Source organism: Pleurodeles waltl, chromosome 5 (assembly GCF_031143425.1).
Source record: "Pleurodeles waltl isolate 20211129_DDA chromosome 5, aPleWal1.hap1.20221129, whole genome shotgun sequence".
NCBI lineage: Eukaryota > Metazoa > Chordata > Amphibia > Caudata > Salamandridae > Pleurodeles > Pleurodeles waltl.
In genome coordinates, this window is record NC_090444.1 from 68,475,974 (window position 1) to 68,498,353 (window position 22,380).

Here is a 22,380-nt window from a genome sequence, read left to right on the forward strand (position 1 = left end):
AGGCAACTGGTAAGGTTAATAGGGCTACTGGCATCCTCAATACAAGTGATGTTACCAGGGCCTCTTCAGGTTCTCCAAATCAGGGCAACTTGCACCCATTAGTTCTAACCGGAGCTCTACGTTTGATGGCATGGAGGATAACATGGGATGAACGAAATTCCCAGGACTTTTGCTACAAGCTTCAATGTATATTACAAATACCTTGTCATAAACTACAATTAAAAGATGCTGTTCGGCCTGGAGGAGATTAGTGTTTGAGACAGGACTCTAATCCTCTGGGGACCGAGGCTGTAAATATCCTGAGCTTCCTTTCAGAACTGTCAGAGTTGGGGTTAGCCCCCAAGACCACGGATAGGGTCCCCACCATCTTTTGATCGCCGCCAAGAAGACATCTGAACGTATTTCGAGCCCAACAATTGCCAGATGGATCATGTCAGCAGGAATTGATTCCCCCATCTACAAGGGGTGCAATGGCATCTAAGGCTTTTTCGCTAGGGGCCTCTTTAGAGGCTATCACGAATGCGGCGGATGGGTCCACTGAATCAACTTTTAAGAAATTGTACTTTAACCTGATTGCAGGTGTGGCATAGTTGGTGGCTGATCAACTTTAAAAATGCATAATCTTCGCCTCCGGCTCCGACAAAGAATAAAATATGTCCTAGCTAATGTGAAGGAAGGTTCCAATTCTATTAGGGGCACAGAGGTGAGGCGTATCCCACCCTCTTTGGACTATCAGCTTTTCCCCGACTTAAACACGAAAACAATGTTTAGGATAACTACTGCCCATGAAAATGAGACTTTGCATGAAGTTTGGTTTCAGTAAAACGAATGTTGATTATATTAACAGTCCTCCATTTATTTCAAGTTTTTGACAGTCTAATTTTCGTTCACAACGTTTGTCTGTTGAGATTGTAAGCATTTCAAAGAAGTCGGATTACCTTCTCTGATGTTGATAAGGACATAAGAAACAGGAGTACTAAGTGATGCAATTCATTCAAACACATCTTTCTCGCATGAAGAAAGAGGAAGCATTGTTTCTTGAGGATTTTTTTTTTAACAGATGGCCTGATGTGATTTAATATAGGACTCAATGTTTTCACTACAGACTCATGGGCTTTGTAGTCCTAATTGCCTGCTGAGTTCAACAAATTAAATAAGAAATCCATAATCCTCACCTCCAGGCCCTCTACAGTTTTGAAACTATCTTTAATGCTAGCCAGACAATTATACCATTTACATTAATCACACATGTTGTGCTACCTTGAAGACAGAATAAAGAGCAATATTCAATTAAACGCTGCATCAACTTCGAATACTGTTGAAGGTAGCACTGATGTGGTGGAGAGGTAGGGGGTGAATTACAGAACTTCAGAGGGAGTTTGCTGGTGGGGTGGGATTGCTCAAGTAACATATTAGACAACTGGTGCGATTGAAAGATTGACAGACTCATTCTCAAATGACTCTGTGTTCCTAGATGAATGTCAACAAGGTAATGGTCATATTAGGCAGCCGCCCCTTTCTAGCTTAGCAGCACTCTAAAACTACTAAAGGTTTTCTGGGAAGAACCTCTTCAAAAGAACATCAGCACAACTTTTGGTAGGCTGTAGCAGCTAAAGAAAATATAACATTTAGGTGTTTTTGTTTAAGGAGTATCAGGAGACTTCAGTTCCTCTGATAACTGAGAATCTGATCAACCTACAATGTTATGCCCACATTACACACAGCCAGCACTGTAAAAACATGCAGGAGACAGGAAGAAACCGAATGACCTTCAGTGCCATTGATGATTTAAAGTGCTGTACAAGGAAAGAAACTGGAGGGTGTAGAGGACTGGGCAGTGACAGACAGGAAGAGAAAGACAAGAGCAATAACCAGTTGGGAGTTCAGGGTGGGCATTCACTTCTGTACTATAGACCACAGTACCACGAGTATTTAAACCCTTCAGCCTGATCGCAAGGTGCCAGGAAATGATGTGTGTAGTTCTATGGTTTCTCCATTTGTCGACTACTTTATCATCCTGTCCACAGTTCCCACAACTTATTTTTCTCTCTTTAGTTTCCTTGGTTCTTTTCGTTAGCGATGCTCTGTTTTTGTTTGTCTGTGTTTCCTGCAGTTGCAACCAATTTCTACCTTAAGGCACCATGAAATCCTGGGGTTCTCTGCCAGTTCCATGTTGGTGAGAGGGTTCAATAAAGCATCCTCAACACTTGAGTATGGTAAGTGGTTGAAATCGTATTTTATTTAACTATGTGATTATTCACTAATATCTCTAGTTAACTTTATACTCCCTTCCTCCTGTGTGTGCTACCTCTGACCCTCTGTGCCCGAAGACATTGAGAGTGGACGTGCTCATGTAGACGAGTGGCTTCTCTGTCTCTCTCCCTCAGCCACATTTTCCCTGCCTCTCCTTAAGACTGGATGCTGTCAGGAAATGCTGCTTCTTGGTGGCTGGACGGGATTTGATCCCCAACAACCAGTCAACCTTAATACATGCCCTCTGTCCCAGTTACACTCCAATGATTTGCGGCTCGAATGAGATGGGGGGCTTACTGTCTCGTAGTAGAAGGGCCAGGATGCCGAGAATACAAAAAAGAGGATGTTGAACCAAAGGTTGGGCAATGGAAGTAAAGAGCAAACAAGTTTCAAAAACAATATTTTGCTTTTTGAAGACCCTGTATCCACAAGTACCCTTGAAAGCAAGAAGCAGACACTAACGGCAACATGCAATTTGGCCATGTAGTTAGTTTAACTGGTTGCAATAACTTTTCTACCTCCCCAGTTCCATTGTCCTTATGTGCGTACCCTCTCCAGCTTTCACCAGGAGAGGCCACCATTAAGGGGAGAGACTACATCTCCTGTGCTGCCCTGTTGCTGCTGTTCTGAGGAGGAGTGCCTGCCTAAGAGCTTATAGCATGACAAATCTCCCCACAGCGTGGGACGCTTTCACCAGGAGAGGCCAACATTAAGGAGGGAGACAACATCTTCCAATCTGCCCTGTTGCTACTGTTCTGAGGAGGAGGGGCTTCCCCTACTTATGCCTTAAGTCTCAGACTACATGGTCATCTGATGAGAAGTACCGGAGCAAGGAAACAATGTGGTGAGATAGAAAAAAATGAAGGTAGGGAAAAGAAAGCCCGGAGTAGCCCTCGCATGGTGGTAAAGAACTCCAAGAATGTGGTACGTCATGCAGCACAGAATTGTACCATTTATGACATTGATAATCTCATTGAGGAGGTGGAATCAATGCTACGTGATGGGAAATGACAGTAAAATACAGGTTGTCTTGAAGCAATCCCAGGAGTAGCTGAAATATTTAAGAAAAGTCACAAAAGTGCTGCGAGTATGCGGTCACAAACACCCGCTGTCTGTCAGACCCATGAGATCCATAACCCCTCAGCAGGTGACAGGAAAGGAAGATGGAGTTATATTGCAGGAGACTGAGTCCCAAGTTAAGGAATGTGTCTTTCCATGCTCCAATGCCAGGAGAGACCAATCCAGAGATTGTCTGCACTAATCATTAAAGCCCCCTTACCACTTTAGAAGAAGAGACTGTGTTAACCATGAGGATTTGAATGTGCCAACATATACTGAACATAAGACACACTGCTTACAGCTGTAATAAAGAGACAAGCCTATTAAGAGACACATCTCACAAATGGGGGGAGAACTTACAAGACTGAGGTCACAGTTTGAATTATTGACAAAGAAAGTTGGAGCAATGCAACTGATGTCATTCGGGAAAAAGGAGGTTGGTAATTTGAGAGACTGAGATGTGTGTGGGGGGGGAGGGGGTGGGGTCGGGGGGGCAGAGATGCAGCCGACTGTTTTAATGATACTGCTAGAAATTGCAGTGGGAATAAGCGTCCACAGCCCCCGCGATGTGGGCTTCAACATAGAAACTGCCAGGTAATGAGGGCATTGCTTTTAATAAGTGCACACAAGCTTGGAAAACAGTAGTATTATACCCATACGTCAAACTGTAGCAGTGCAGGATAGGCCAGGGTTTCAAACACTTACATTTCACATACTACCTAATAAGAAGCAATGTCCTGGGTGGGAACTTAGAACGCTCTCCTGGGAGGGAACTCTGTGTCAAGACGGAGAATATTTCTCGTCCAGTAATACAAGCCCACCAAAAGCGTTTCAGGATGAGTTTAGAAGAACACAGTGGGAACAAAAGAGCACTGATGCTGGGCAGGGGAATACGTGGGACACTGATACCAGAATCAGAGGACGGGAGTTCCCAGGGTCAAATGGAGTATATAAGGGTAGTGGTACTAAATTAAACATGAGCAATGTTCCTCGGCTCTCAGGCAGAGTAAGAGAGGATAATGATTCACTAGCAAATAAAGTAATACAGTGGGTTAGACATTAGAGGCACTGTTATTCCATGATAAGATCTGACAAACTGGCTGTGAAACATTGCCAGCACGATGATGACATAACTTTGGAACTAGCTAATGAACAACTTGGGGAAGGTCTGGTGAATCTGCACCAACATACTTTCCCCCTAAGGGCTCCAAGATTCAGTTTAAACACAATCCACCCGAGAGGGGAAGCACCCTTTATGCCAAAGATGAAGAGCAAGCTGTTTGAGCGCCTGCCACAGAGCGTGGGGCGTAGGAGTAGGAAATCGGATTAGGGAGGGTGGATTGACAGAGGTATTGCCATGCCCAAACTGGAGGCTTTGCAAAGAAGAGACAGAAGCTCAGTGCATCTGCCCGTCTTCAGAAGATGAGCCTCAGAAGAGGACAGGCAGACGCGCTGAACTTCGCACGCTGCACTAACACTGCCACAAGGGAGCAGGGTAGCAGCCACATTTAGGAGCGGATGTAGTGCTGGTCCACGCACCGCTCCGACTTAAGATTCCGTACAGTTCCGTTGTTTCTCGCAGAGGAGACGCACTGTGCTCGCCTGCGGTAAGGCTAGAGTGGATCCAGATACCTCAGCATGTGAATAAGCAGTACTGGAAGGAGGTGATGTGCCTGACGGCATTTCTTGTCCTGAGGAGACTCTTGCACACAGGCCGAAACATTGACAATTTTAAATGGGACTGTCTATTATACAATTAAATTGGAAACAAGAATCTGTGATTAAGGAACAGACTGTTGTTGATGAATCTATGAACTTGAATAGACATCCTGGGTTTGTACATATGCATCATTGTAAAAACTGCACACAACCACACACTTGAGCACTGCACCGTCTGCCCTTTTTTAATTTTATTTAATAAATATGTCTAAGTAGACCTATGTTGGAGGATAAATATTAATTTAAGAGTAGGTTAAAGAGTTAGTCATACTCAGTATAAACCAAAACAGTCCCACAAACCATGTGTGTTTTTTTACAGTTCAGAAATCATGGGCATAACATTCAGTTCATAGAGTGGGTTTTAGGAATTACAGTATAGAGGCTTCTCCCTCGCGTGGATCGGCCATCAAGGTGGGTTAATCATTTCAATAAAGACAACCCTGATAGGCAATGTAAAAAAACTAAACATTTAAAATACTGATACGCTAGGTCTAAATATATCCTCACTAATTGGAGAGTTTGCCATATTGCTGCTCAACATATATAATCTATTACCAAATTTGAATTATGACTCCTCAACTTTATTTATTGTGGACGAGTATCTGGAGCAGTCTTATCATACAAACCACCTTATTTTGGCTGGCGACTTAATTGTAACATTCAAACCATTGGATGTAATGCAAATTATGACATCCTTAAAATGACGATTTTGAGAGCAGCTAGAAGGTCTAAGGTTGAAATGCAGGTGGCATCGTTAACGTTACATCAGGGTCCGCGAGCCTGCAATGGACCACACCATCTGATGAAGGGGCCACTTATCCCTTTAAGAGGGCTTCCAGCAATAGCAGAATTGACTATATTTTATTAGATGCGTTACCGTGGCCAAACCTAAAAGACATGGAAGTTATTGAGAATTAGGACACTGACCACAATGCTTCAGATTTGGTACAAATGTCTGACTGAAGTGGCATTATTACCTACTAACAGAATGCGGGTCAAATGGCCCACTATAGGAACGAATGAGGAGACTATTGCAGATGCAAGCTTTGGTAATACGTGCAATAATCTGCATTAATAATCAAGCACAACCTGGTGTAGGGCTATGGACAGGTCCACAACCTCCCTTCCTGTGACATGGCTCTCACCCACGCCTGGCTCTAGCACACTGTCAAAGATTTCCATAGGACGGAGGGGGCTAGGCATGGTAAACCTCGGCCTATATTACTTGGCCTTCCATCTGCTGGCAATTCACAACTGGTTCTACAGAGGCTGGTCAGAACCAGCATATCGGCTTTAACTGTTCCTCATGGGGTTTTCTCAAATTATGGGGACACTTTACGGCTCCCCAGTCCCCCAGGAGATGCCATAGGTGACAAGGATAGTCTTCCTAGCCTGGAGAGCCGCCCTGCGCCACACTCAATGGACCTCAACACTCACACAGCAAACACCCTTATGGCACAGTACCTGGTTTCGGGAGATATCCTCACTGAGGGGATTCAGGAGGTGGAAACTCAGATATTTCCCAACGAGGCGACGTGTGGTCCGGCGCACACACACACACGGTCCTTCCGAGACCTCCAGAGTGACCTCGCACTGGCTCACATACAATTCTACAAATATCTACAACTAAGGAACACCCCTTTCAATCAAACACCGGTTTGTTTACTCCTCTCCCAGAATTTAACCCCCTGGAAGCTAAGCTCCTTATGGGCGCAAAGGGCAAAGGTGGGATTTCCAAAATATACAGCACACTGATCATCAATACCCCAGGCATGTTAGACAACCTTATAGCTCGCTGGGAAAACTGGATAGGCCCACTTGAGGATGAGGACTGGAGAGATGCCCTTATGGCTCCTAGGATTATCACTATATCGGCTACACTACGTCTTATCCAAACAGATTTCTTGTATGGGGCATAGCTCTCCCCAACTAGACTGCATTGAGCAGGCCTCCTGCCTGAACCCACCTGCCCCCGATGCGGTGATACCCCCGTTGACTTCTATCATGTGGTTTGGCCATCCCCCAAAATCCAAAAGTACTGGGTAGCAGGTTCCCCCTATCCCCTTTGATGATCCTAGTGAGAATTCTTAAAGGTTCCGGGGGCACAAGCGCTGATAAAAACTTTTTAGGTACGGCTGTGATGATTATCAAGAGAAAGATCGCGACCCATTGGAAGAATTTGACCCCACCTACTATTACTCAATGAAGCCAGGGAGTGGTCTGGTGCTCACAACAAGAAAAGCCTGTTTATGAAGCCCGGGGGTGACCGCGTAAGCATGATCAAGTCTGGGCCAAATGGCTCAGTCAAATGATTTAAAACCTCTATTGTTTGGAGAATTGCAATTCGTACCCTGCTAGGGTGACATATCAGGTGTGAGTTATTATTGTGTTGGTTCAATGTGTCTCACCCTAACATGCTTAACTGTGTGTCTCATGATATCACTTGTGTAAAACCCAATCCACGTATTTATTTTAAAAAATATCTCACGCAAGATGAGCAAACTGTCTTATGCACTTTCAATGTTTTAATGAATTAATGCAAATACAGAAGAAGTTTTTTCCTAAAGAGGTGAAGGGGAAGGCGATTCATTCCAATGGGGCCCTGTGGTAAGATTTACAATGTAGAGTGGCCAGAGAAAGGCTGATGAGTCCCATCAAAGATGGGAATGGAGACGCCATCGCTGAAGGAAGGAAACCGTATAAATCAGCCCAACTGGAGGCTAAGAAGAATTGGGATGACTAGCTCTGTCGGGATCAGGCTAAGGCAGCCACACTGAAAGATACCAAGTCATTTTGGCACCTGAACTAAAGGGGCCCCGTATTTGGTAAAGAAGGAAGACCTTTATATGTCATTGTAAACATGGGTAAACCACTTTAGTAAATTATACTCAAGGCAGAATAGTATGGAGACAGCAGTGGGAGTTAAAGATCGTCTGATTAGTGGTACGGAGGAAGGAGACAATTTTATTTTTTTCACCTTGAATGAGACAATGGTGGCAATAAACAATATAAACAAAGCAAAGCCCCAGGCCTTGATAAAGTACCAGGAAACCTTTTGTCCTCACAACCAGTTGCCTGGGTTATATTTTAAATCAAACCTCCAATGCCATTACGAAAGGGTCGTAAACACCAGACACATGGAAGGGTGCTGCGGTACTAGCGGTTTACATGAAACGAGAAAAGGGAAAACCAGCAAATTCTCGGCCTACCAGTCTGATCGATAACTCTCAGAAATTATTTTGTGGGCAGCTACTGACGAGGGTTCAAACCTGGATGGAGAAGGAACAAGTTTTGTCACATCTCCAGACGAGTTTCAGATCAAACACAAGTACTAATGACCCAGTGTTCCGTTTTATACTAATACATTGGAAATGCGTGGTTTTAAATAAGGAGCACATAAACGTAGTATTTGTGGATCTCTGCACCGCATTTGATCTAGTTCCTTAGTAGAAACTCTGATTAGCACTAGAAGATATAGCTATGCCGACCAATTTACTACATGTCATAATAAAGTTATATCGCGACAATTATGCCAGGCCGAGATGGGGTCATAAGTGTTAACACGGAGAGTTCGACAAGGATGCCTGCTAGCCCTGACTGTTTACCCTATATATTAAAGGGCTCATTTAGACACTATTTACCTGTAATGGTGACAACCCCCTCCTCCCAAAATTGTCAGATCAAAGGGTGTCAGCTCTGCTTTTTGCAAACAATACTTTATTGATTTCTAAACCCCCCCCAATGGGTCTTCAGAGTTTAATAAACCGGTTTGCACCTGCTTGTGAAAAAAAAACCTTAGAGATAAATCTGTCTAAAACAAAATTCATGACGTTTCATCCACGTAAGACATTTAGAGGCAGAGTTTAGTTAGGGTCAGCCCACCTGGAACAAGTTAAAGATTTCGACTATTTAGGTGTACGAATTGCAATTACACTCAGGTAGAGTAAGCCGACTCTGCAACATGTAGGCTCAACAGTAAAAAGGCTAAAAAAAAAAAAAAATCAAATTATGAGACTATATCACCATTTATATAAATAGATCGTGCAAGCGGGTTAGGTGCAGCCTTGTATGGAGCAGAGATTTAGGGTAAGAACCAAATGAGGGCCGGGGGGAGATTCAAGAAGTTTGAGAACAGCTTTATAAGAGCTGTACTTATGTTGCCCTTGGAATGCCCCTCTTATACCCATGCCACTAGATCTTGGACTAAAAATGTGGTACACGTGGCAGCCCTTAAACCAGTGGTCCACTGGCTTGGGGTTTGGAATTGCAACTCCCCAATAACACTAAAGCAATCATTCACAGAAGTAACAGCTCAGGACAACATGGGGCAGATACCCTGCTTTAGGCATATCAAAACCTGGATATATAAACTAGAATGCATGAAGTCTGGGACAATTCCGATCAGATTAAGAAGGACACACTGGCCTGCCCAAAGAGTAGATACTGGAACTATATCTATAAGAACTGGTTGTGTAAGTATGATGTAGGCATATTCACCGAGAGGTCCCTAGACTTAAAGGGCAACTTGGGCCTTGAACCATTCCTGGATAGAATTGAACCACCACAAGCTATATCCATCTTTTTAAAATTCAGGTATGGAATTATGCCTGTACATCAGTTCTGAAATAAATGGAATGACTCTCAGCCAACCTTTATATCCTTCATTCAAGGCAAGCATTGAGACAGAGGAATACTTCATATTTCTCTGCCCTCCTAACACAAACTTAAGGAAGACCTGCATAATTCTAATTTGTCACACTTTATCTGTAGCACATTTAAAGGATGCCATTAGAATATTTAAAAATGACAATACCAAATTCTTGGTATTTGCATTGTCAAGATACTTATTATATGCAAGCATCAGGTGAAGTAGGATAAGTGGTTAGCAGGTGCATATTAAGTATGTTATTTTACTGTTTATTACATCTTAATGTCTAAGGCTATTGTTATAGACCCAAACAGGTTTTGATTTTAATTTTTACTGTACAAACATGTGCGCATTTTTAAAACCGGATGTTATTTTTTAGGAGTCTGGTTCCTAAGAGTAAATAGGACTTTATTGCACAAGCACTTTAACCGATCAGCTATGATTAAATGTATTTCAAACTTTTCTATTCCGTAACTATCCAGAGTGAATGACCGCCTCTCGACCTCCATCTTGATTACCGCTGTTACTAGATACATGATAACAGATACTTCTGTACTGAGCTTCACCTGGTATTGAATATTAAACTATCTGTACATTTGTGAATCAATTTTTTAGTACTAAGTGAAGATTAACTGTATTTTACTTTTTTAATCACAGTAGAACACTTTTGCAGGTTACGTATTATGGCAAGGACCGTTATTGATTGCAAATGTGTTCTTGATTAAATGACTGTGTATATGTATATCTATTGTTTAATTACATGTTGTGTGCTTTTCTGGTTTACTTTTTACACCGAATAAAGACTAGAATACCTTCTCCAGCTGGCTGTGCACGTGCTGAACAATAAGATCCAACGCCACAAAGTTCTCACCACCTACACGGCCAAAAAATAAAAACAAGAAAGCAAATCAGGAGAATGAGCAGCAGACTGCAAGCTATGGAACCCCAGAGCTTTGATGAATATAATCTGATAAATCAGGACTCCCCAGAACCGCCCACAACACACTGGCTTCTTCTGAAAGTAAAGCAGGACACTTGCACAGAAGGGCATTGTTGGGCATTCCAGTCAGGTACCATCCCCTTGAGGGTGCTTCAAGGTGACCTGCTGGAAAAGGAGGGCAACGAGCCAGAAGCAAGAACTAGGCACTGACTGAACTCTGACTAAACAAATACATCTCAAGGTTTTCGCTAATCTCACAGTGTTTTACTGGTGTCTTGGAATTGAGAGAACTGTTCAAGCAAGTTACAAAAAAAAAAAAAAAATATATATATATATATACATATATATATATATATATATATATATATATATATATATATATATATATATAGCCATCTGGGTTTCATTTTTTAAATCTACAGCTGCCTTGAGTTAGATATTAGTCAAGTGCAAGGAAGATACAAGCTTTAGGGTTTGACTTTCTTAAGCACTGTGGGGTCTCTCTCGTGCGCTATCTTGTGTGTGAATACGAAGCCTCAATACAGTTGTGTGCATTTTTAACTATTCAGAATAACATGCTCAAGTAATAACATGAGGGACCTGTGTCACTGATGAGTTTAAACAGCTGAAGTTAAGGTTACTAAGAAGTCAGACTAGCCTTGGGTGCGCTACAGGCATCAAGGACAATTTGCCAGAAAACAAGAGTATTAGTCTGCAGACTGTTTGCCATTACCAATGGTGTGGCTGCCACAGCACTGCGAGTAGGCGCCTACATCAGGAAATCACTCAGATGAAAAGAAGCAGTTCTGAGGATCATTGTTCTGTGACAAAAGGTATCAGACGAAGAAACGCAAATGTGAAGGGAATGGGTTCAAGTGGATTCCAACAGAAACCAGAAAGACGGTGACCCAGGCCCTCGTCAGCAGCAGACTGGACTACGGCAACGTACTCTACACAGGCATCCCAACCAAAGACATCAAACGCCTCCAACGTATCCAAAATGCCTCCGCCCGACTGATCCTAGACATACCCCGCCGAATTCACATCTCCCCTCACCTAAAGGAACTCCACTGGCTTCCGGTAGACAAGAGGATCACCTTTAAACTCCTGACCCACGCTCACAAGGCACTTCACAACACCGGACCCTCCTACCTCAACACCAGACTCAACTTCTACACTCCAACACGTCAACTCCGATCCGCCAACCTCGCCCTCGCCATCGTACCCCGAATCCAGCGCAAGACATCCGGCGGCAGATCCTTCTCCTTCCTCGCCGCCAAGACCTGGAACTCTCTCCCCACATCTCTTCGCCAGACCCAGGACCTCCTCGCTTTCAGAAGGCTCCTCAAGACCTGGCTCTTCGACCGCTAAATCAGCAGCCCCCCCCCGCCCCCGCCCTCAGCGCCTCGAAACCCTGACGGGTACATAGCGCGCTCTATAAATACTATGATTGATTGATTGATTGGGTTGGGCTGTGTAGGACGCACACAAGCCTGCGCAGTACTGGCGGACAAAGCTCTCATTTAACAGCCGCTGAAGCTCTTTTAAAAGCGCAGGACATCCTGGTAGACCTGCCCACTAGCGGGTAATGATGTAAGAGTAGGCATGGAGGAAGAAGCCTGCTACCTGAAGAACCGCCAGGCTGTAGTCACCTAACCCCAGCTTAAACCGAGCTAATTACTCCAGAGACATTCCACAACTGTGCAGCTGGGATTGAAAATACCATGCGCTCCTTTCCAAATGCTCTACATTTAAGCACAAACATGATGTAGAAGTTGACCAGTATGATTCAGTTCGGCCATGAGGTTTCTTGTACTCTTCCAGCTTTACGCATTTTGAAGCGCACCAGGAAGCAGAAGGATACACCTTAATGACCTTGCTTTACAGAAGCCAATAATGAACTTCAAGTGTATCCTTTTTGATCATAATTCAATAAATCACAATATTTTGGAATCTCAGAGGTCCTTACAATGGCTAGACCAAAAAGTCATAGTACGGACAACTGCTACAGTCTGACATAAAAGTACATTCAGGATGAGGAATTTCTGGTGGCAGCCAATAGCTGATTGTCCTTAATAGAGGTTTAATTGGTTAAAATACATACTAGCATTGAAGTATCACCCCTTTATTCACACAGAATAAATCACACATCCCCAACTATGTGCATCTGTTACTTGCTCTGAACAGGAAACAGCTGTGTGGAATAAAAGGCTCCTGTCCAACTGTGATAATCTGTAGCTGTATGCATAGCCACGTAGAGACACAGATGCCCCGGAGAAGCTAACAAATGAAGACAGACAGAGTACATCATAGAAACTGCTAGTTCAAATGAGATCCAGCTTTACAGACTCATGGCGAGGGATCGTAAGAGAGGCCGTGACTCGAGTCTGGTACAGATGTGTGCAGGACCCACAGCCATGGCTGGACTCCATTTTAAAACACCCCTTTTAGTCTATGTTATCATGCCATGCTCTTTTAAGGTAAGACAAAGTATGTATCAGATTTTACAGATTAAGTAAAGTACCTAGTGTGGCCTCTTTTTCTGTTGTCACCAAAAGAAAATCTGTGGATGCCGTGGATATAGGTATTAAATATTGACTGCACATTTAAGGGGTCTCCACATGCTTTACTCCAGCTGAGCCAGCAGATAAATACAACATGCACCCAGGGTCTCCAATTCAACAGCGCCCCAACACCGGTGACTAAAGAGTCCATGATCACTTGTGTCTCAGAGTTAACTTCCTTCTCCCTGGGAAGATGATTCGAAGCTTCAGGTTTTCATTCCTTTTCAGCTTTGTTGCAGTTCTGGCGCTCAGCTCAATGTTATCAAGAAATCCACGAAAGGTTGAAATATCTCTTGCAGTCAGCCTCATTTTGTGGCAAGACGAAGCTAGCACAACTCCTTCAAGGAAACAAAAAGTGACGGATTGGATGCTTGAATTGATCTCCGGCACTAGGAACTATTCTGGACTGTAACAGAGTCTATCACTTGTTTTGTTCACTGTAGACAATTTGCAAATGAGGCTTGGTCTGACTAAGAACTGGCCTGCCCTGAAACCTCAGTCCACATTGCCTCTGAAGGAGAACACAGGCAGCCCTAGATTGGTTTCAGCCTTGACAAGTCTCATCAGGGAGGTGAAGTCGTATCAGCATCTCAAGGAGAAAACCCAACAAGTGACAGAACGATTTAATGAACTTGACTCACTGGTAATTTCTCAGAACTGCATTGCAGTCCATCCTTTTTTTGCCGCTGCACCAATACAATGAGGGGCCCAACTCTACGCAAATCCGTGTTGTTCATACTCCGCATGAAAAAGCCTGCCCGAACTACCAGGTCAGGTCTGAATAATGAGCTAGCGTGGCATCTCACCCAGCCACCGGAAGAAGCAAGGGGGCACGCTTGTGAACCAGTACTGCAGGGAGTAAACTCTTCTACTTTTAGTAATAAAATAACCAGATAAACTCCCAAGTACATGCCAAAGGGTGCTCTTCTAATCAGAACATGCGCGATACAGAAGCCAACCACAGGTGCCTTCCAGGTGACAAAAGATAGATTCCGATTAACACTGTAGCAAACAGCTTAGCTTCCCTACCACTGTTGCTGGTCCAAAAGTTTGAGCAATAATTACAGTGAAATGTGATAAAGATGCTTGAGAACCTTACATGGCTACCTCAATAGTCTCTTATTTAGCTTAAAATAAATGTAAATGTTTAAATTACCTGTTAAAAATTTCCTTCAATTAGTACCAGGATTAACTACCCCTTCAGATCGCCTCTATCCGCTGTGACCACCAGTAGAAGGCAAGCGCCCCAGAACATCCCCATTATTAAATATGTAGTTACTGGGTGTACTGAGCGATCACACTGTACAGACTAATCTATTTCAGTGTACCTGGATTAACTTGGCACGAAATTATATTTATATTAAAACAAAATACAATGAATAGAAATATCTACACCTTGCTTTCAAAAGTAAATATCCCCATACCCCTTTACCTATAAAAAGAAACACTGCACGCCTTCAAGCGCCTGAAAGCCTTGATCACACTGACCTTCAGCATCAAGGATGTTTAAAGAGCACTAAGCAGGAGTGAAAATAACACCTGTCAATTTGAACTAAACTCTAGTTTAATTCCAAGGAAGAACTGAGCTCATCAGATTTATGACATGTCTGCACTGTGACATCTGAATTTCCTCAAACACTTCTCCATTAGGCGACTGCAGCAAGAATCTAAATAGAAAACCAGTCTGAAGGGCAATCTGTCCTTGATTCTCAAAGATGGAGAATCCAACAGAAGGCTGCACATCCTGCCACTAACCTACAACCCTCATCAGAGATGCCCAGCCTGCTGCCTACACAATGTGTGTCATTTATGGGTTGAGCTGAATTTGAGTTACTGGGCAGCTTGTCACAAGAACAGAACTGCAAAGAAAAACCTCTCAGGAGACCCGACAAGGAAGGCATTTTTGGGGAACTCTGACCCTTGAAATGCAGGGAAAACATTACCTGTGTGGGGAATTTTTATTGATGATATGAGTATGGTATCCATTTTCAAAGTGTACAAGTTTCCTCACTAGACATCTGGAGATGCACTAAACTAAGCAGCTCTAGAGAAGAATTCATGTTGCAGTGCCATAAACAAACCTTCACCAACCTATGCTCATGGCATAAACAGTAGCCCTGTGACTGATCATCTTACAGGCCCACAATCTACATTCCCTGCATTGTGGATCCACGTCAGGAAGTCTTATGTGCTGGCATCTTAAAGAGCTTGGCATGCCATATTACCCTTAAGGCATCCTATTTTGCCCTTTTATACTCCTCTCCTATTGGGCCCATGACATTGTACCTCACAAAATAAAAAGGCAGAACTCCCTTCCCAAAGTGCCCGGAACACTCACCTCGGGGAACCACAATGTCAGCCACTTGCACCGTGGGCTCGATGTACTGCTCAAATGCTGGCTTCACAAACTTGTTGTACTGTTTGATGACCCCTACAATGTCCCGTCCGCGTTCCATGATGTCTCTTTTAAGGCGGCGCACAAGGCGAATGTCCGAGTCTGTGTCCACAAAAACCTTCATATCCAAGAGCTGATAAAAAAAAAAAAAAAAAAAAAAAAAACACACCAGTCATGTCTAGTAAGTGTAAGGACATTTGATATAACTTCGTACATTTGCAGAAACCTGTTTGGGATCAACAGAGGTCGAGCCGTTAGTAATCCCTAAAAGCACACATGGGGCAGTGGCACAGCTGGGAATGGTCCCAAGACCTGGAATAGTAGGCATAGAGAGAGTATGAGGTGCACTGGCAGAGCAGAGAAGGGCTCCTGGAATTGGAACAGTAGTTATTCGGGGCAGAAATAAGGTGGACTAGTACAGCTGAGAGAGTTACCAACATCCCAAACAGTTAGCATTCAGGAGGGAAGGGGCTCAGGTGTGCATGCTGAGCTAGAAAGAGTCCCTAGAAATAAGAGCAACTACATAGGGTAGTGTGAGATGCCCTGGAAGTGCAAGGAAAGCAGTGAGCATTCAGGAGGGAAGAGGCTCAGGTGTGCATGCTGAGCTAGATAGAGTCCCTAGAAATGAAAAAGCAACCATGTAGGATGGTGTGAGGTGCACTGGCAGTGCAGGGACAGCAGTGGGCATTCAGGTGGGAATGATCTCAGGTGTGCATGTTGAGCTGGAAAGAGTTCCTAGAAATGAAACAGCAACTATAGGATAATGGGATAGTATGAGGTGCACTGGCAGTGCAGAGAAAGCACATATTAGCAGATATAGCATGCAAGCAGGGATTTAGGAGACACGCAAGCCAAGCCAGAAAGGGCCACCAGGCCTGCAACTGTAGAGGTGCTATGGAAGTAGGCAATGGATTTATAGGAAAAGCCAGGAAGTGTCCCATATGTCTGAAACAATAGGCATGAAAAAATGAAGAGGGGAGACACAGCTGGGAGTGATCGCCAGAACTCAAATAGCATTTATGCAATTAGATTGGGTAACAATGGTAGTGTGAGGGAGAAATTTCCAGAAGTGAAATACTAGAAATCTGGATGATGCAGTGCTCCTGAAGAGTGTGATAGGGCTCCTACAGCCAACATAAAATTCATGAAGGAGGCACGTGGTGCACTGGGAAAGAAGGGAGTGGCCCTGGAGTTGTCATAACAAGTAGTCTGCATGTAGAGGGCACAGCCTGCCTGTCTGACCTCAGAAGGGTTCTTAATAGTATGTATGTGAGAGTGGTGTGAGGTGAACAGGAACCTTGAGGCATATTTGTACGTCAAATAATAAACCTCAGATGCGGTGCTAATGCTGAGGGGAAGGAGTCACCGGGGCGTCACTAGAACTGAAACAGCATGTAAGCAGGATGGTATGAGGTGCACTTGCGCAGCATGGAGGGGTCTGAGGTGCACATGCAGAGCTGGAAGGGGGGGTCACTGGAACTGAAACAGCAGGTATGCAGGGTGGTATGAGGTGCACAAGCACAGCATGGAGGGGTCTGAGGTGCACATGCAGAGCTGGAAGGGGGGGGTCACTGGAACTGAAACTGCATGTATGCAGGGTGGTATGAGGTGCACTCGCTCAGCATGGAGGGGTCTGAGGTGCACATGCAGAGCTGGAAGGGGGGTCACTGGAACTGAAACTGCATGTAAGCAGGGTGGTATGAGGTGCACAAGCACAGCATGGAGGGGTCTGAGGTGCACATGCAGAGCTGGAAGGGGGGGTCACTGGAACTGAAACTGCATGTATGCAGGGTGGTATGAGGTGCACAAGCACAGCATGGAGGGGTCTGAGGTGCACATGCAGAGCTGGAAGAGGGGGGTCACTAGAACTGAAACAGCAGGTATGCAGGGTGGTATGAGGTGCACAAGCACAGCATGGAGGGGTCTGAGGTGCACATGCAGAGCTGGAAGAGGGGGGTCACTAGAACTGAAACAGCAGGTATGCAGGGTGGTATGAGGTGCACAAGCACAGCATGGAGGGGTCTGAGGTGCACATGCAGAGCTGGAAGAGGGGGGGTCACTAGAACTGAAACAGCAGGTATGCAGGGTGGTATGAGGTGCACAAGCACAGCATGGAGGGGTCTGAGGTGCACATGCAGAGCTGGAAGGGGGGGGTCACTGGAACTGAAACTGCATGTATGCAGAGTGGTATGAGGTGCACAAGCACAGCATGGAGGGGTCTGAGGTGCACATGCAGAGCTGGAAGAGGGGGGTCACTAGAACTGAAACAGCAGGTATGCAGGGTGGTATGAGGTGCACAAGCACAGCATGGAGGGGTCTGAGGTGCACATGCAGAGCTGGAAGAGGGGGGTCACTAGAACTGAAACAGCAGGTATGCAGGGTGGTATGAGGTGCGCTGGTACAGCATGGAGGGGGTCTGTGGTGCACATGCAAGAGCTGGAAGGGGGACACTAGAACTGAAACTGCATGTATGCAGGGTGGTATGAGGTGCACAAGCACAGCATGGAGGGGTCTGAGGTGCACATGCAGAGCTGGAAGAGGGGGGTCACTAGAACTGAAACAGCAGGTATGCAGGGTGGTATGAGGTGCACAAGCACAGCATGGAGGGGTCTGAGGTGCACATGCAGAGCTGGAAGAGGGGGGTCACTAGAACTGAAACAGCAGGTATGCAGGGTGGTATGAGGTGCACAAGCACAGCATGGAGGGGTCTGAGGTGCACATGCAGAGCTGGAAGGGGGACACTAGAACTGAAACTGCATGTATGCAGGGTGGTATGAGGTGCACAAGCACAGCATGGAGGGGTCTGAGGTGCACATGCAGAGCTGGAAGGGGGACACTAGAACTGAAACTGCATGTATGCAGGGTGGTATGAGGTGCACAAGCACAGCATGGAGGGGTCTGAGGTGCACATGCAGAGCTGGAAGAGGGGGGTCACTAGAACTGAAACAGCAGGTATGCAGGGTGGTATGAGGTGCGCTGGTACAGCATAGAGTGAGTCTGTGGTGCACATGCAAGAGCTGGAAAGGGGGACCCTAGAACTGAAACTGCATTTATGCAGGGTGGTATGAGGTGCACACGCACAGCAAGGAGGGGTCTGAGGTGCATGTGCCGAGTAGGAAGGGGGGGTGGGGTCACTAGAACTGAAACTGCATGTATGCAGGGTGGTATGAGGTGCACACGCACAGCAAGGAGGGGTCTGAGGTGCACGTGCTGAGTAGGAAGGGGGGTGGGGTCATTAGAACTGAAATAGCATCTATGCAGGATGGTATGAGGTGCACACGCACAGCAAGGAGGGGTCTGTGGTGCACATGCAGAGCTGGAAGAGGGGAGGGGTCACTAGAACTGAAACAGCATGTATGCAGGATGGTATGATGTGCACACGCACAGCAAGGAGGGGTCTGTGGTGCACATGCAGAGTTGGAAGGGGGTCAGAAGAACTGAAACAGCAAATATGCAGGGTGGTATGAGCTGTACATGAATAGCATGGAGGGGGTGGCATGAGGTGCATTAGCAGAGCTGGGAGGCATCTGAAGAACTAATACAGCAAGGAGTGTCTAGAGAAGGAGGCCAAGGCATGAGGGGCACAAGAAGTGCTGGGAACGGTACCTAAAACTAGAACAGGAATTAGATGTGTGGAAGCTGGGAGGGACTTCTAGATCTGAAATATACAAGTGCAAATGAGGTCAACTGGTAGAACTAATGAATGAATGAATAAATCTTTATCGTACAGTTAATAAAAACCATTACAAACATATGCCATATGTTACCAATATAAAATCACAGTATTATCATATAAAATGCATAAATATTACAAATTCTTAGAAGAAAATACGTTTTAAAAGGCAGATTTTACTCATGGCCTCAATCATTATCGAAACCCGTGCAGCGATTAATTAATATGTCTGGTATTGTTCCTTTCCTGCTAGCATAGATTCTGTTCACACATTTACTAGAACCTTCTTCTCTGCCCTCTTTAAAAATTTCACCATACGGGAGTTCAAGATTGGGTCGCCTGGTTTAAGGCATGCTATTACTGCTTGTCTGCATGTCCTTATACCGCGATGATTAAAAAGAGATTTTAGCAAGGATTTTATTTCTTGCACTAAGGCTGGGCACAGACATAAGAGGTGTATCAAATTCCTCTTCCCATTTTTGCATAACCTACAACTTTCGTTTGAGCTCCCCCTCCCCTTTGTGTAATCGTTTTTATCACCTGGCAGCTTCCCTAATCTAAATTGCAAAAATTATATTTTTAGGACAGTGGACCAGCCTACTTCAAAATAGAACTGATGTCGAAGGAGCCTATCCTAATGTAACACCCCCCATGCATGTGATCTTTTCGATGATGTTGTTTTATCTTTCAATAAAGATAACCTCTTCATATTACTATTTTCTTTTAAAACAAGCTACAGATAGGTCACTTTCCCAACTTTCAAGCAACCCTAAATCCTTTATTGCTACATCCAGGAAGAGCGCGGCGGGATGCCCACTATTTCTTTTAAGTTCTTGCCACAAAACCTGGCACAGATCATTCCTCTTGTTTGTTCTTATTCTGAACCAGATTTTAGTGGAGACCCCTTTTCTGGCTATTGTCTGGTTTACTAACCCGAACTCCAAGCGTATTTGAGCCGGCTATGCATTTGGTGGTAAGTCAAATAGCTGCCAATATGTTCTTATAATACTTGTATTTAGGCATACCGCATCGCACCCACGCAGTGCAGCACTGCCATACGTTAAGCTAGGTGCCAGTTTGGCTGATATCACCTTTAATAGTGGTAGAACGCTAGGGCCATTCAAGTTTCTTTTTAGGGTTGAAAGTGCTACGTGCAGTGTTAAACCTTTCCTTTTTAAATCCTCCCTATGTTGGCTAAAGCATCCCCGTTTATCAAAGAGTACTCCCAAACAGCGATAGGATTGGACTAACTCCACCTGTTCTCCATTCATGAACCATCTATGCTTTTTATTTATCCTCTGGGAACATTCCATTACCTTGGTCTTTTTTTAGTTTACTGTAAGCCTGTTTTCCTTCGAGTAATTTGATAACCTTCCCAAGAGAGCCCACATCTTCCAGCACCTGAAGGGCCTCCACTGGTTCCCGGTCCAGAAGCAAAGCCACTTCAAGCTCCTCACCCGCACCTTCAAAGCCCTCCACGGCCAAGGCCCCGCCTACCTGAACCAGCGGCTGCAGCTCCACCTCCCCAGCAGGAACCTCTGCTCCACACACCATGCCCTCGCACAGATCCCGCGCACCAGTCGCTGCCGCGCCAAAGGACGCTCATTCTCCTTCCTTGCCACCAAGGCCTGGAACACCCTGCCCCTCCCACATCGCCCCTTCACTCAGAGTCTTCAAGAAAAGGCTCAAAACGTGGCTTTTCGGATGAGACCATTCTCAGCACCTGGACACCCCCGCAATCTACAAATACTTGATTGATTGACAAGTTACTTACCATCTTTCTGATAGATTCTATCTAGACATAGTTTGATCACCTTTTGAAACTTTCCCAAGCGTCAGACTTAATCTGATCTGCACTCCATTCAAGCTGCTTCACAGCTATCCTTTAAGGCTCCTTACTATCAAGGCTGTGTTCCTCATCGCCATCACCTCGGCACAGCATGCAAGCAAGCTTCAGGCTATTTGTGCCAATTGACCATATCATTCCTTTTTGTCCCAGATTCCTCACAGGCCCCCACCTCCTCCCTGTTCTGTGATTGGACTCAATCCGTTAATAAGATCCCCAGCCAGGGAATCTGCACCGTCTACCAATTTGCTTTTGGGGTTCTGGGGGCGCAGACACTTTTGAAAGAAACTGACATTAGTGCCCCGAACATCCTTTCTGGAGCAGAACTAAGTCATTGTGAAACCTCATGGCACCACCTTCTGGCAGGCAGAAAAGTTGCTCAAAAGTTTCCAAATCCAGTCTGATGCCTGTGGAATATCCTAAAGGTGATTAATCTGAAGCTAGAAGTCTCCATCAGAAACAAAAATTCTCATGCCATGTGACACAATAACAAATGTTTCCTCTGCATCCAGAGCTGATGAAGTGACCTTTTCCTGGGTCTGTGTAGCCACTGTCCTGTTTCAGATGCCACAGAGTAGAAATAATGGTCCTTTCTGGTGGAAAGCCATACTAATTTCCATACATCAGGTGTGTAATGCAGAGCTACATTGTAATAATGTGGACCTTACTCAGTACCAAAAGCACAATGTCTGGTAAGAAAAGAAATACTTCTACTAGAAAGAGGCAAAAAGCTTGCAGGAAAGGAAAATAATTGGCAAGATATTTCTTCAAACATTCAAAGAGTGTAGAAAGGCAGTAAGGCTAACAAGCAGCGGCAGCTCCTGCGTTATGACGGAGGAGCGTCGCCCCACTGCTGGAACCAGGAGATGATTATATGTGAAATTAAACGATCAATCATTTTATTTTATGCGATGGAACCAGTCTTGGGGGCGTAGCCATCCCTCGACAGCAGGAGAGGTGGGCACAGGGCATTGCAAGTGTGCATGTTGGTTTGGCCACCTGACTTAGAGTGGCCACACCAACATGCACACTGAGATATCTCCAGGGGTATTGAATGGAGAATAGCAGGCAAAGGCTCTCACTCCCTGTTGGAGTGTAGAACCAGCCGGCTCCGTTCAATCCAGGCGCGTCTCTCATGCTGGGTAATACCAGCATGAGAGCATCATCTGGATTGCCACAGGGGAGCCTGGGCATCAGGAGCTGGAGTCTGAGAACACCGAGTCGGCATAAGGCAGGTAAGTTTTCTTTTCTTTTAATGATTATCCCTGCGCGGCCCTACAACT

At 45.0% G+C, this 22,380-nt stretch overlaps 1 protein-coding gene across 2 annotated transcripts in view; it reads right to left on the reverse strand.

Moving 5' to 3' along the window:
- LOC138295349 (uridine-cytidine kinase-like 1) overlaps positions 1-22,380 on the reverse strand; it is a 224,947-nt gene that overhangs the window by 58,465 nt on the left and 144,102 nt on the right. For both annotated transcript variants that reach the window (XM_069233582.1, XM_069233583.1), the window contains exons 6-7: positions 15,522-15,711; positions 10,492-10,553 (exon numbers count right to left, since the gene is read on the reverse strand). In XM_069233582.1, the coding sequence (XP_069089683.1) occupies positions 10,492-10,553; positions 15,522-15,711 (252 nt within the window). The remainder of the gene's footprint in view (positions 1-10,491; positions 10,554-15,521; positions 15,712-22,380) is intronic.